General features: G+C 58.3%; 2 protein-coding genes across 5 annotated transcripts; both read left to right on the top strand.

Moving 5' to 3' along the window:
* The first annotated feature begins 361 nt into the window (after positions 1-361).
* DNAAF3 (dynein axonemal assembly factor 3) lies at positions 362-7,159 on the top strand. Of its 3 annotated transcripts, XM_055082339.1 has the most exons (12): positions 362-1,082; positions 1,372-1,514; positions 1,869-1,962; positions 3,043-3,200; positions 3,497-3,679; positions 3,890-4,015; positions 4,117-4,239; positions 4,485-4,614; positions 5,251-5,365; positions 5,534-5,608; positions 5,693-5,906; positions 7,050-7,159. In XM_055082339.1, exons 1-12 carry the CDS (start codon positions 938-940, stop codon positions 7,059-7,061), a joined length of 1,518 nt encoding a protein of 505 aa, XP_054938314.1. In that variant the 5' UTR covers positions 362-937; the 3' UTR covers positions 7,062-7,159. The 3 variants fall into 3 exon arrangements, with proteins under 3 accessions (XP_054938314.1, XP_054938315.1, XP_028339717.1); XM_055082340.1 differs by lacking the exon at positions 5,693-5,906 and having other exon boundaries at positions 7,050-7,132; XM_028483916.1 differs by lacking the exon at positions 7,050-7,159 and having other exon boundaries at positions 5,693-7,043.
* Positions 7,045-10,585, top strand: TNNI3 (troponin I3, cardiac type). 2 transcript variants are annotated; one of them, XM_007103256.3, is made up of 8 exons: positions 7,045-7,202; positions 7,526-7,538; positions 7,690-7,776; positions 8,226-8,267; positions 8,524-8,655; positions 9,054-9,143; positions 9,672-9,848; positions 10,429-10,585. In XM_007103256.3, exons 1-8 carry the CDS (start codon positions 7,192-7,194, stop codon positions 10,510-10,512), a joined length of 636 nt encoding a protein of 211 aa, XP_007103318.1. In that variant the 5' UTR covers positions 7,045-7,191; the 3' UTR covers positions 10,513-10,585. The 2 variants fall into 2 exon arrangements, with proteins under 2 accessions (XP_007103318.1, XP_023973381.1); XM_024117613.3 differs by lacking the exons at positions 7,045-7,202; positions 7,526-7,538; positions 7,690-7,776 and having other exon boundaries at positions 8,052-8,267.
* The last annotated feature ends 541 nt before the right edge of the window (positions 10,586-11,126 follow it).

Here is an 11,126-nt window from a genome sequence, read left to right as displayed (position 1 = left end):
CCCACATGCGGCGGAGCGGCTGGGCCCGTGGGCCATGGCCTCTGGGCCTGCGTGTCCGGAGCCTGTGCTCCGCAGCGGCAGAGGCCGCGGCAGTGAGAGGCCCGCGTACCACAAAAAAAAAAAAAAAAAAAAAAAAAAAGCATTTCCTTCTTACAGGTACAATAGCTGTAAATAACCTTAAGACCATCAATAATTGTAAAATATAATAAAGGAGGAAGTGATGAGTTTTGAGTATGATTACTTTTATTTTAATGTATTTTATTGGAATTTAATTTTTAGTAATTAAGTTAGTAAAAAGTTTAATTTTTAGTAATGATGGTGTGTAAAACCAGGTCACAAAATTCCTGAAAATTTAACAACCAGGGCCAGTGCTAGCTGGCCCCACTACTTCGCTCTGTTTTTCTCACCTGGAGAGAAGCCCTGTGTGATAGAGCCAGGGTGTGAGGGGAAATGGGGACACAGAGGTCTATAGTTTATGGTCTAAGCCACCTCAGTTTAATTTGGGTTTATCAAGATTCTGTTCCGTTCTGTCTAAATCCGAATCGGCCCAGGCCTCCAGCTTCCGGAAATTTGGATCGCCCCCAGCTCCGCCCCAGCCTCTTCCGGCCCCGCCCCTCCCTTCCAGCGCCGTCGTCATGACAACCGCGTCCGCTCGCCCACCACGCCCACAAACCCTTAGCGCTCCCATTGGCTAAAAGTTTGCAACCGGCAGGTCTCCCTCGCTCTCATTGGTCAGTTGATAGCGGCAGTGCCAGCCCGCACACTCTTATTGGCCGACTGATTGAAAAGGGCGGGGACTATGGGCAGCAGTTGTGTAGGGGCCTTCGGATCCCAGCGCCGCACCGAGAGGGGAGGGAGGGGACGTCTCGGGTTATTTGGAAGGATAAAGGTGAGGGGGGTGTGAAAGGGGCGAGAAGGCAGCGGAGGTGAGAGGGGAATGGGTGGGCAATGCAGACACGATATTTGGGGATTCCCGGGTTGTTTGTCCCGCAGGGCGATGACCACACCAGCGGGCTCGGGCACTGGCTTCGGCTCTGTGTCCTGGTGGGGCCTGTCCCCGGCGGTTGACCTGCAGGCTGAGAGTGAGTCGCCCACTCAGGACCACAAATCATCCGACACAGAGGCTGCTTTCACAGCCTGGCGGACACTAACGTTCTGGCGCTAACGTTCTCTGAGGCTCCAAGGGGTGGGGGCGCCCTCCAGTGGACAGCCTCTGCGAACTACGAGTCCCAGAATGCTTCGAGGCACAGCTCCTTTTAAAACCAAGGCCAGGGGTGCAAGTCCTGCTGGGAGTTGTAGTCCATCGTGCTGGGGGTGGCTGCTGGGGGCGCTCTCCAGGCCACCAACCCCAGCCCGCTGTCGTCTTGTCAGGTCCTCCTGTGGACCCAGACTCACAGGCCGATACAGAGCACGGGACCCCCGAGCTAAATGTGCTGCTGTTGGGCTCCGTGGATGGGCGACACCTGCTACGGACCCTGGCCCGGGCGGCTCTCTGGCCTCGAAGGAGGTTCCGTGTAAGCTGGGATTATGGGGTCCTGGAAGGAGGAGGATGAAGATAAAAGCACAGATTCCTGAATCCTTGAAGGAGGAGGGAGCTGGGGACCCAGACTCCTAGGTCCTGAGGAGGGAAGGGGCTGGTGTTGGGGACTCCTAGGTTGAAGTGGGAGGAAGAGCCTAAGTATCAAGTCTCCTGAGTAGTGATGGGGAGGAGGGTTCTGAGTGCCCACACTCCTGTGTCTGAAGTAGTGGGGCTGGTGTACAGGTCTCCTGGGTCCTGTGGAAGGAGGGGGCTGAGGTTTCCCACTCCAGGGTCTCCTGGGGCCAGGAACACAGGTCTCAGAATCATTCTTCCCTGTCCATCCTTCCAGTTTTATGTGCTGGAGAATAATATGGAAGCTGTAGCCCGACACATGCTGATTTTCAGCCTAGCCCTGGAGGATCCTGAGAAGATGGGGTTGCAAGGTCAGCAAAGACCCGGCAATCTGGCCCCCAGCTCCTTCCCCCTCCCTGCAGGAATTCTGGCATTTCAACGGTGCGGTTAAACGTTTTGGACATTGTTCCCTATTTCTTCACTTGCTCACTTGTTTGGTAGCCTTAGAGCCTCAGCTTTTCCCACCTTTGAAATGGGGATAAAAGATAATACTTCCTAGAATCATTTAGGGAATTCCAGGAGAAAATCCACATAAAACTCTCAGAACTGTGCATGACACAGTGTAAGCATTCAAAACCTCCTAGCGAGGGAGAAGCCCAAAAGAGATCAAAGGGCTTCCTGAGAGGTAGTGAGTCCCCCAGATGTGGGGAGGGTTTGGCTGAGTTGAGCTCAGTCCTGCCCAAAGCCTCCCTCAGGCCTGAGTCTCCCTTAGTTAGAGGTGTGCACCCCAGGGAATCTGCGTGGAGGAAGCGGCCTTGGAAGTGAGATTATAAAGAGAAGGGGGAGAAGGAGGATTTGGGTGAGAAATGATTATTTCCCAGTAACAAAAACTTCAGTTTAGTGCCTAGAGCAGAGTGTAGACTCAGGCAGGCTGTGTTCAAATTCTGACTCTGCTTGCTGTGTGACCTTAGTTGCGGCAGGCGAACTCTTAGTTGCAGCATGCATGTAGGATCTAGTTCCCTGACCAGGGATCGAACCCGGGCCGTCTACATTGGGAGCGCGGAGTCTTATCCACTGCGCCACCAGAGAAGTCCCTTTTATAAGATTCTTAACTGAAATTCAACACTTTAACACACATAAATCTTCATCTCCATCTATATCTATATACAACTTTTCTTTTTTTAAGGCAAGGGAAACAAACATGAAATTCAGGATTGGGGTTACCTGCAGGGGGTGGGAAGGAATAGGCGAGGAGACCTAGGTGAGGTGTAAGTTATTCTTCGTGTTCTAGCTATTCGGGTGGGTAGGGAGTTTGCCTGGGTCCGTTGTGCTCATTACACGACTGTGGAATAAGAAGATCACTATGTAGTGGGTATGCGTCATCTGCACGGGTCTCATTTCTGGGCTCACTCCTCTGCCCCCTCCTCTAATTTTCTCCCCCCTCCCCGCAGAGAGGAGCGAGGCCTTCCTGGAGGTGTGGGGGAACGCGCTGCTGCGCCCCACTGTGGCCGCCTTCGTGCGCGCCCAGGCCGGCCGCCTGGCTCGCCTCGTCCCGGAGCCCGATCGCCTGGCGGAGCAGCTGCCCTGGCTCAGCCTGGGCGCCCTCAAGGTGCCGCCGCGCGGCCTGCGACCGTCACCGGCGGGGATCCAGGTGGCGGCGGGAAGAATGGGGATGGGCAGTCCAAAAGGGTTTGCGTTGATGGATCGAGCTGAGGGCTCCCCGGCTCCCACAGTGTGATATGGCCCTGGGGATGGCTTCTACTCTCGGAGCCTCAGTTTCTTCATCTGAGAAAAAAGAGAATCGTTCCCACGCCCTGGGAGGGAAGGGAGGATCAGGTAAGAGAAGCCGCCGTCCCTGCAGCCGCCTCTCCCTCGTTCTCTCTCCACGCGGGCCTGGTCGTGCAGTTCCGCGAGCGCGACGCCCTGGAGGCCGTTTTCCGCTTCTGGGCCGGAGGGGAGAAGGGGCCCGAGGCTTTCCCCATGAGCCGCCTGTGGGACTCGAGGCTGCGCCACTACCTGGGCTCCCGGTACGACGCCCGGCGCGGTGTCAGCGACTGGGACCTGCACATGAAGCTGCACGATCGCGGGGTGAGGGCTGGGAGGAGGGGTCTGGGGTCTCCAGTCCTGGGTGTGTAGGAGGAGGGGCTGGGGCTTGAGGAAGAAGCGGTTGGGGGCCCCGAATCCTGGGTCTGAAGGAAAAGGGTGCCAGAGGCCCTCAGTGCTGGGTCTTTGGGAGGAGATCCTGGGATCCATATACTAGATTCACTGAGGCCTCTTTTCTTGCATCCCCCACTCCAGGCCCGAGTCATCCACACCAGTGAGTTCCGGCGCTGGAGGGACACAGGAGTCGCCTTTGAACTCAGAGACTCCAGCGCTTATCACGTGCCCAACCGGACCCTGGCGTCCGGTCGCCTCCTGAGCCACGTGCGAGTCCACTCCCTGCCCTGGCTGCTTCTTTTCGGGGGCCCAGGAGTCGGAGTCTCCAACATCGACCTCACCCGTCTCCTCTCTCCCTGATTTCCCAGCGCGGGGAGCGCGTAGCAGCGCGCGGGTACTGGGGGGACATCGTCACGGGGCCCTTCGTGGCCTTCGGCATCGAAGCGGACGACGAGACCCTCCTGAGGACCAGCAACGGGCAGCCTATCAAGGTTTGAGGCTGGAGGTGCCGGGGCTGGAGGCGAGTTCGCGAGACCCCGCCCCCTGCCGTCCAGGCCCCGCCCCCTTTGCGCCCCCTCTCTACTTCCTAGGGCCAGTCTGGAAGTGTAAGCTTGCCCGCCAGATGCTAGCTCTGGGGGTGGGGGAGTGTGGGGGTGGCGTACTCTAAGCCTCTCCCTTGCCAGTCCGGCCCCGCGGTCCTAGCCCCGCATCCGGCCACGCCCCTTCTCCCCCAAAGACCGCGGGCGAGATCACGCAGCACAACGTGACAGAGCTGTTCCGAGAGATGGCCGCCTGGGGGCACCCGAGAGCCGCCCAGGGAGACCCCGCGCAGGTGCAAGGCGACGCGGATGGAAGCCCGGAGCCTGGTAAGCGACAGACTCAGCCTTCTTCCTTGAGATGGGAAGTGGGGCTCGGGTGATCATGTCTGAGAGAGAATGGGACCCGGACCCCCGTCCCGGGCTTCAAGCTCCTGGTGTTTCAAGTCCAAGCATGGACTGATATGGTATCTAATGCCTGGACAAGTGACGTCCCCTTCCCGACATCCGGTCTATTTTTCTCTCTTCTCTTTGAGCTTCTCTCCCTTTCCTAAATCCTCACACCATCCTTAGCATTCTGAATTCCAGTAGTAGAATTCTTCTCATCCTACCTGCAGAAGTCCAAGAGGCTGAGAACATTTTAACAAGGTTAAGCTGGGTCCCAGCCTAATGCTGGAGAGCCCCCCGCCCCAAATCTGGTCGTGCCTCCCTTCTACCCATCCCCTAACTCGGCCCTCCCGGGTGAATGGATGTCTTGTGTGGCCATGGGCCAACCACTCTCTTTTCTTCTCTTGAATCTCAGTTGCCTGGTCTGTAAAATGGGTCTCTGCATGCCAGGCCAATCTTCCCAGAATTTTCCAGGAATCTGCCTAAGAGAAAGGATGAGAAAGGGCTTGAAGACGGACAAGGCGAGTCATCTCCAAGCTTTGTCTGTCTGCCTAACCCTGCCAATCTTCCCTTCCCCAGCAGCCCCTGTCCCGGAATCCTTCACTGTCCACTTCCTGTCCCTCGGTTCTGCCCAGACCCTCCACCACAAGAGCTGCTACAAGGGACGGTTCCAGCTTCTCTACGTGGCTTGTGGGTAAGAAGGCCTGGGAGGTTCCCAGATTTCCCTCCCCCAACCCCTCCTCCCTCAGACCCAGGAATCCAGGCCTCCAGACCCTCTTTAATCAGTGTCTAGGTCCCCAGCCCGCCTCTTCCCTCAGGACCTAAAAGTCTGAGCCTCAGCCCTCCCCTTTTCTCTCCGCAGGATGGTCCATCTTCTCAGCCCTGAGCTCGGTGCCTGCTTGGCCCCCGGAGGACGCCTCATTGTAGAATTAGCCCAGTGAGCCAGCGGAGAGCAGGGCGGGGAACTTCCAGGCTGGGGGCGGAAAGCCAGATCCTCTAACACGCTGCTTCCTGGTTCCAGGTTCCTAGTGGACCTGCGGCAGGAGCAGCTGCAGGGGTTCTCCACCCGGGTCGGGGAGCTAGCACAGGCGGCTGGATTCGCCCCACAGCCGGGGGCCAGGCGCTCGCAGACCTTCGCGCGCTTCTACAAGGCCGGAGACTCTGCTCCCAGCCACGAGGACCCAGCTGTGGGATCTGGGACTCCGCCCCCTGAAGTCCTGGCTCCGCCCCTTGAGGCAACCAACCCTCCTCCCGAGGACCTGACCCAGCCCCTTGAAGGCGGGATCCCACCCTCTTAACCCCTCAAACGGCCCTCAGGCTTCACTGTTGTAGGCTTTGGTTCCACCCACAGGGAGTCAGACCCCCAAACCAGAGAGTCTGACTGTACCTCCAGAGACCAACTCCCCAATCCCTAACTTCTAAAGTCGGGTCCTAGAATCAGAACGCGCCTCTAGAATACTCAATTATACTCCCAGCATTCTCACTCAGCGCCAGAGGTGTCGCTAGAATTTCAGATTCCGTTCCTGGGATTCTATATTTTATTCCTAGAATTCTAGATTGTTCTCTTGAGTTCTACATTCCACTCCCAAGGCTCTAAAACCAGCCTGGAGATCCGGCCGTGGGGCTCAGGCCCTCTGCGTGGTCCCCTCATCCCCAGGCATCCCATTCCTAACTAGGGGCTGGGGGTGTCTCCTCTCACAGGCTGGTCAACACTAGGGTGGTCCAAGTAAAGAGAGCCAGAACCTCTTCTCCTTGTGTCCGTGTGTCTTTCCTGCCCTCAGTCTGTCTCCAGGGCTGGGAGAGGGGAGGGGCAGGAGTGTTCAAGAGAGGAGACTCGAGACCAGACTTCTGGGTTCCCAAGAGGGCTAGGGGTGAATTTCTCCGTGCTGCCTGCTGAGAGCCTGGGCACCCCACACCTGGATTCTCAAATAAATCAGCAAAATTTATGGATTGGCTAACAGGTTTGGGGCACTGAAACTGACCATAACATGGTAAAAAAAAGTTCCAGCCCTCAAGGAGAATTACAATTTAGTGAGGGGGCGGGGCCTAGACTCCTGGGTCTGAGGGAGGAGGACGTTGGGGTCCGAACTCTTGTGTCAGAGGGAAGAGGGGCTGGGGGCCTGGACTCCTGTGTCAGAAGGAGGAGGGTTTGGGGGGCCTGGACACCCATCGGGGTCTGAGGATGGAGAGGTTGGGGGTCTGGACTCCTACGTGGGAAGAGGGAGGGGTTGGATTCCCAGGCCGCCAAGATGGAGGGGTGATCCAGCTGGAGCATGAGGGCCCGCCCCAGCCCTCACGCGCCCCGTTATCTCGAATCCTGGGCAGGGAGAGGAGGGGGCAGCAATATATTTAGTCTCTGTCCTCGCCCTTTATCTCAGTGTCCTCAGTGAGGCTTGAGCAGACCGGACGAGACAGAAGCCCCAGGGGCCTTCAAGGTCACTCCGGACGCCCCCTCACTGACCCTCCAAGAGCCCCTTGTCCCCTGCTCTGCCTTCCGCAACCCCTGGCCTGAGACTCAGCATGGCGGACCGGTGAGTGAAGATTGGTAACCGGGACTCCTGAGGCCCGAGGCAGTGGCGGGTAGGGGGGGTGATCTCCCGGGTTCCTGTGAGGGGTGAGAGCTGCGAGGTTGGACTCCAGGCCTGAGAAGGGAGGTAGGGACAGGACTCCTGGACATCGGAATGAGGTAAGAGTCTGGGAATCCGACCCCTAGGAGCCGAGAAGCGGCAGCTGGTGGGCCGGACCTGTCGGTCAGAGGAGCCTCTGGGGTCCCTTAGGACACGGCGTGGACAGGACCCAGGCCTACCATTAACCCCCTTTTCCTGGTTTCTTTTCCTGGTTTCTTTCCCTCCAGGAGCAGCGATGCGGTGAGAGTCGGCGTGGGCTGGACCCGCCTGGCCGGGGAGGGCGCTGCCGGGAGGGCTCTGGGGCGAGAGGCTGCAGCCCTGGAAGACTGCATGGAGAGGGGCTGGGGAGGAGGGTCCCTGTGATGACTCAGCTCCGTTCCCCCAATCCCAGGCGGGGGACCCGCGCCCCGCGCCACCCCCTGTACGACGCCGCTCCTCAGCCAACTACCGCGCCTACGCCACGGAGCCGCACGCCAAGGTGAATGCGGGGCCAGCGCGGTGGGCGGGGCCGGGCGGGACTTCGCAGGGTCTGGATTCGGCTTCTTGGGTTACCCGCAGCTTGGGGAGGAGAGGCGGAGCCAGGGCCTTTACCAGACTTTGGTCGTGGGCGGAGCCCAAGCGGATGAGGCGCTTCAGGGGCGGAGTTTATCAGAGGGCGGGGCTCTGATTGGTGAGAGCTTGCCTATGGGCGGAGTCCCGCTGTACGTGGGAACTGAGATTGCTTAGAGATGCTGGGGGGGTGCGTAGCGAGAGACACCACATTGGTGGATGGGAATTAGGGGCGTGGCTTCCCGTAGACTGAAGGCTGGAGTTGGAGGCGGGACTATATCTGGACGTGGCTTGAGGGGGCGGGTTCTGAAGCCCCTCCCGGCGTCCTCCTTCGGATCCTCCTCGCTCATCCTTCCTTGCTCTGTCTCACCCCGGCAGAAAAAGTCTAAGATCTCCGCGTCGAGAAAACTGCAGCTGAAGGTGCGATGAGCCTGGGGAGAGCGCCTAGGTGTCTTCAGGGGGCGGGGCTTGGAAGTTGGGTGGGGCTTCGGAAGAGCAAGTGGGCGGGAGGCCCTGCAAGGGAGGGGCGGGGCCTTGGAATGGTGGACATCAACGTTGGGGGGCCAGTTCTCTGGAAACAGGCCTGGGATTAGAGGGCGGGGCCCGGCGGGGTTGGCTATCCCGCTCTGTCCTCATCCCCATACTTGTGCTGCCATACCCGTCTTCCCCTCCCCAGACCCTGATGCTGCAGATTGCGAAACAGGAGCTGGAGCGGGAAGCAGAGGAGCGGCGAGGAGAGAAGGGGCGTGCTCTGAGCACGCGGTGCCAGCCTCTGGAGCTGGCCGGGCTGGGCTTCGCGGATCTGCAGGTACCGGCTCCAGTCAGGGACTCCTGCCTAGCCCGGGATCCGAGGTTCCTACTGTCCGATCTTGCATCCCTTAGGACTCAGGGGTACAGTTACTTTCCCCCTTTCTGTTCAGGACCTTCGGGTCCAATCTCCCAATTCTTACCCTCAGGAGTTCAGAAATGTGGTCTGCAGCTGCCTACAATCTCAAAACCCAGAGGTCGGTTCCTCCAACCCACTCCAGTCCAGATTCTCAGAACACCTGGCTCTGGAGTTCTGCTTTGTTCGCAGTTCCCCAGGGTCTGGCTTCAATCTATTCCTCCAGGACCAGATATCCAGGTCCCCAGCTCCTCCTCCCTCAGACCCCAGCAGTCCAGACCCCCAGCCTTCCCCCCACCACGCACACTGCATTCCTCCAACAGGAGTTGTGCCGACAGCTCCACGCCCGCGTGGACAAGGTGGATGAGGAGAGATACGACGTGGAGGCGAAAGTCACTAAGAACATCACAGAGGTGGGAGACACTGGGCCGCCTGGGTCGCTTCAGGGTAGGGGGTGATGCCTGGGGCTCTGGTCTCAGTCTGGACTCTTGCAGCTACTTATGGTTGCAGACACCAGGAGACCAGGACAAGTCTGTGAGCCTGGCAGGGAAGGGGCAGAGGATGGATACAGTACAGTCAGGGAATGCTGTTCCAGGCAGAGGGAACAGCACATGCAAAACCCAGGAGGTGGGAAAGCGGAAAATATGTTTGTGAAAATGTGTGGCTGGAGCCTCAAGTGTTGGTAAGTGAGTTCAGGTGTGGGCCAGGGAGCTGTGAGATGCATGTAGCTGGACTGGGATGTGTCAGTAGTTTTCAGAGATGAGGCTGGGGCAGATCAGGTTCCAATTTCAGGATGGAGAGCTTGGATTTCGTCTCGAAGGCGGTAGGAGCCTAAGCTAGGTAGAACCTGGATCGGGATAGGAGGGAAGCGCAGGGTGGAAGCATGAGGGAAGGAGGAAGTGGAAGGAGGGGTCTCCACCTCCCTTTATGGCTGCTACCAGATCGCAGATCTGACCCAGAAGATCTTTGACCTTCGGGGCAAGTTTAAGCGGCCCACTCTGCGTAGAGTGCGGATCTCTGCGGATGCCATGATGCAGGCACTGCTGGGGACCAGGGCTAAGGAGTCCTTAGACCTGCGGGCCCACCTCAAGCAGGTGAAGAAGGAGGACACGGAGAAGGTGAGTGTGGCTAGGTCCAGGAAAGGGGGTGCTTAGGGGAGAAGGTGTGTGTGTGTGAGCAATTCTAGGGACTAGCCTGAGGGCAGGTGGCACTTGGAGTTGTGGGGAGAAGTATCTGGTAAGGGTCTTCCACAGGAAGTAGAGGAAGGGCACAGGAAATGCAAGAGGAAGACAGAATGTAGAAGCAGAAGACAGGAAGTGCATTAGGGAGAACGGAAGTGGCAAGGAGTCAGGAAGTGCACGATGTCTCCAGGATGTTCATGAGAGAAAAGGAGTGCATGAGGGAGACAGGAAGTCCAAGAGGGAAACGGAAAGTGCAGGAGGAAGACAGGAAGTGCAGGAGGGAGACAGGAAGTGCAGGAGGGACACAGGAAGTCCAAGAGGGAGACAAGAAGTGCAGCAGGGAGACAGGAAGTGGGGCAAATTGGAAGGGATCGTCTGGGGGACAAGAAGTGTTCCAGAACCAGACTCTGTGATGGGCGTCCAGAATAGAGTGGCCCAGCAGGCGGGAGGGCAAGTGGAGGATATCTGAGAGCCTGTAGACCAGGAAGACACCCTAACCTCTGACCCGTTCCTGCAGGAAAACCGGGAGGTAGGAGACTGGCGCAAGAACATCGATGCGCTGAGTGGAATGGAAGGACGCAAGAAAAAGTTTGAGGGCTGAGCTGGCCTGTGCACAGCCCTGGCCCTGGCCCTGAGGATGGCCCCAAGGAATAAAGCTTCTCTCTGAGCTGGGAGTGGCTGTGTGTCTATTACCAGGGGGGCTTACGTGTGAGAGAGGCGGGAGAACTGAGGGCCAGGCTCCCCCAAAGCCACAGCGCACATCAGGAGCAGAGCTGGGTCTCCACGTGGAGCTGCACAGAGGTGCCGAGATCAGGGCCCAAAGACAGACACACGAAGACACGGACAGACTGAGTCAGAGACCCAGGGAGAGAGAGCCAGGCAGAGACCCAAAGGGAGAGGGAAAACAGGCGGAGATTCATAGGAAGAAGTGCACAGAAAGGGGAAACAGAGACAGATATACACAGAGAGACAGAGATGACCTCGCCATGGAAGAGACAGAAATAAGGACCCACAGAGGGAGAACTGCAGATACAAAGAGACCCCCACCACCACCACACACACACACACAAGAACTAGAAAGATAAAAACAGACACAGAGCTGGGCTTCCCTGGTGGCACAGTGGTTGAGAGTCCGCCTGCCGATTCAGGGGACACGGGTTCGTGCCCCGGTCCGGGAGGATCCCACGTGCCGCGGAGCGGCTGGGCCCGTGAGCC

This window comes from Physeter macrocephalus, unplaced genomic scaffold (assembly GCF_002837175.3).
Source record: "Physeter macrocephalus isolate SW-GA unplaced genomic scaffold, ASM283717v5 random_101, whole genome shotgun sequence".
Classification (NCBI taxonomy): domain Eukaryota; kingdom Metazoa; phylum Chordata; class Mammalia; order Artiodactyla; family Physeteridae; genus Physeter; species Physeter macrocephalus.
Note: the sequence above shows the minus strand (reverse complement) of the source record. Positions and strands in the feature narration are given on the sequence as shown.

Excerpts from the sequence above, each read along its gene's own strand:
- DNAAF3 (XM_028483916.1), top strand. The coding sequence starts at position 938 with ATGGGTGGGCAATGCAGACACGATATTTGGGGATTCCCGGGTTGTTTG. Across the intron at positions 4,240-4,484 it reads GCAACGGGCAGCCTATCAAG|ACCGCGGGCGAGATCACGCA; the intron begins GTTTGAGGCTGG and ends TCTCCCCCAAAG. Across the intron at positions 5,366-5,533 it reads CTTCTCTACGTGGCTTGTGG|GATGGTCCATCTTCTCAGCC; the intron begins GTAAGAAGGCCT and ends TTCTCTCCGCAG.
- TNNI3 (XM_024117613.3), top strand. The coding sequence starts at position 8,067 with ATGGGAATTAGGGGCGTGGCTTCCCGTAGACTGAAGGCTGGAGTTGGA. Across the intron at positions 9,144-9,671 it reads TCACTAAGAACATCACAGAG|ATCGCAGATCTGACCCAGAA; the intron begins GTGGGAGACACT and ends GGCTGCTACCAG. Across the intron at positions 9,849-10,428 it reads AGAAGGAGGACACGGAGAAG|GAAAACCGGGAGGTAGGAGA; the intron begins GTGAGTGTGGCT and ends CCGTTCCTGCAG.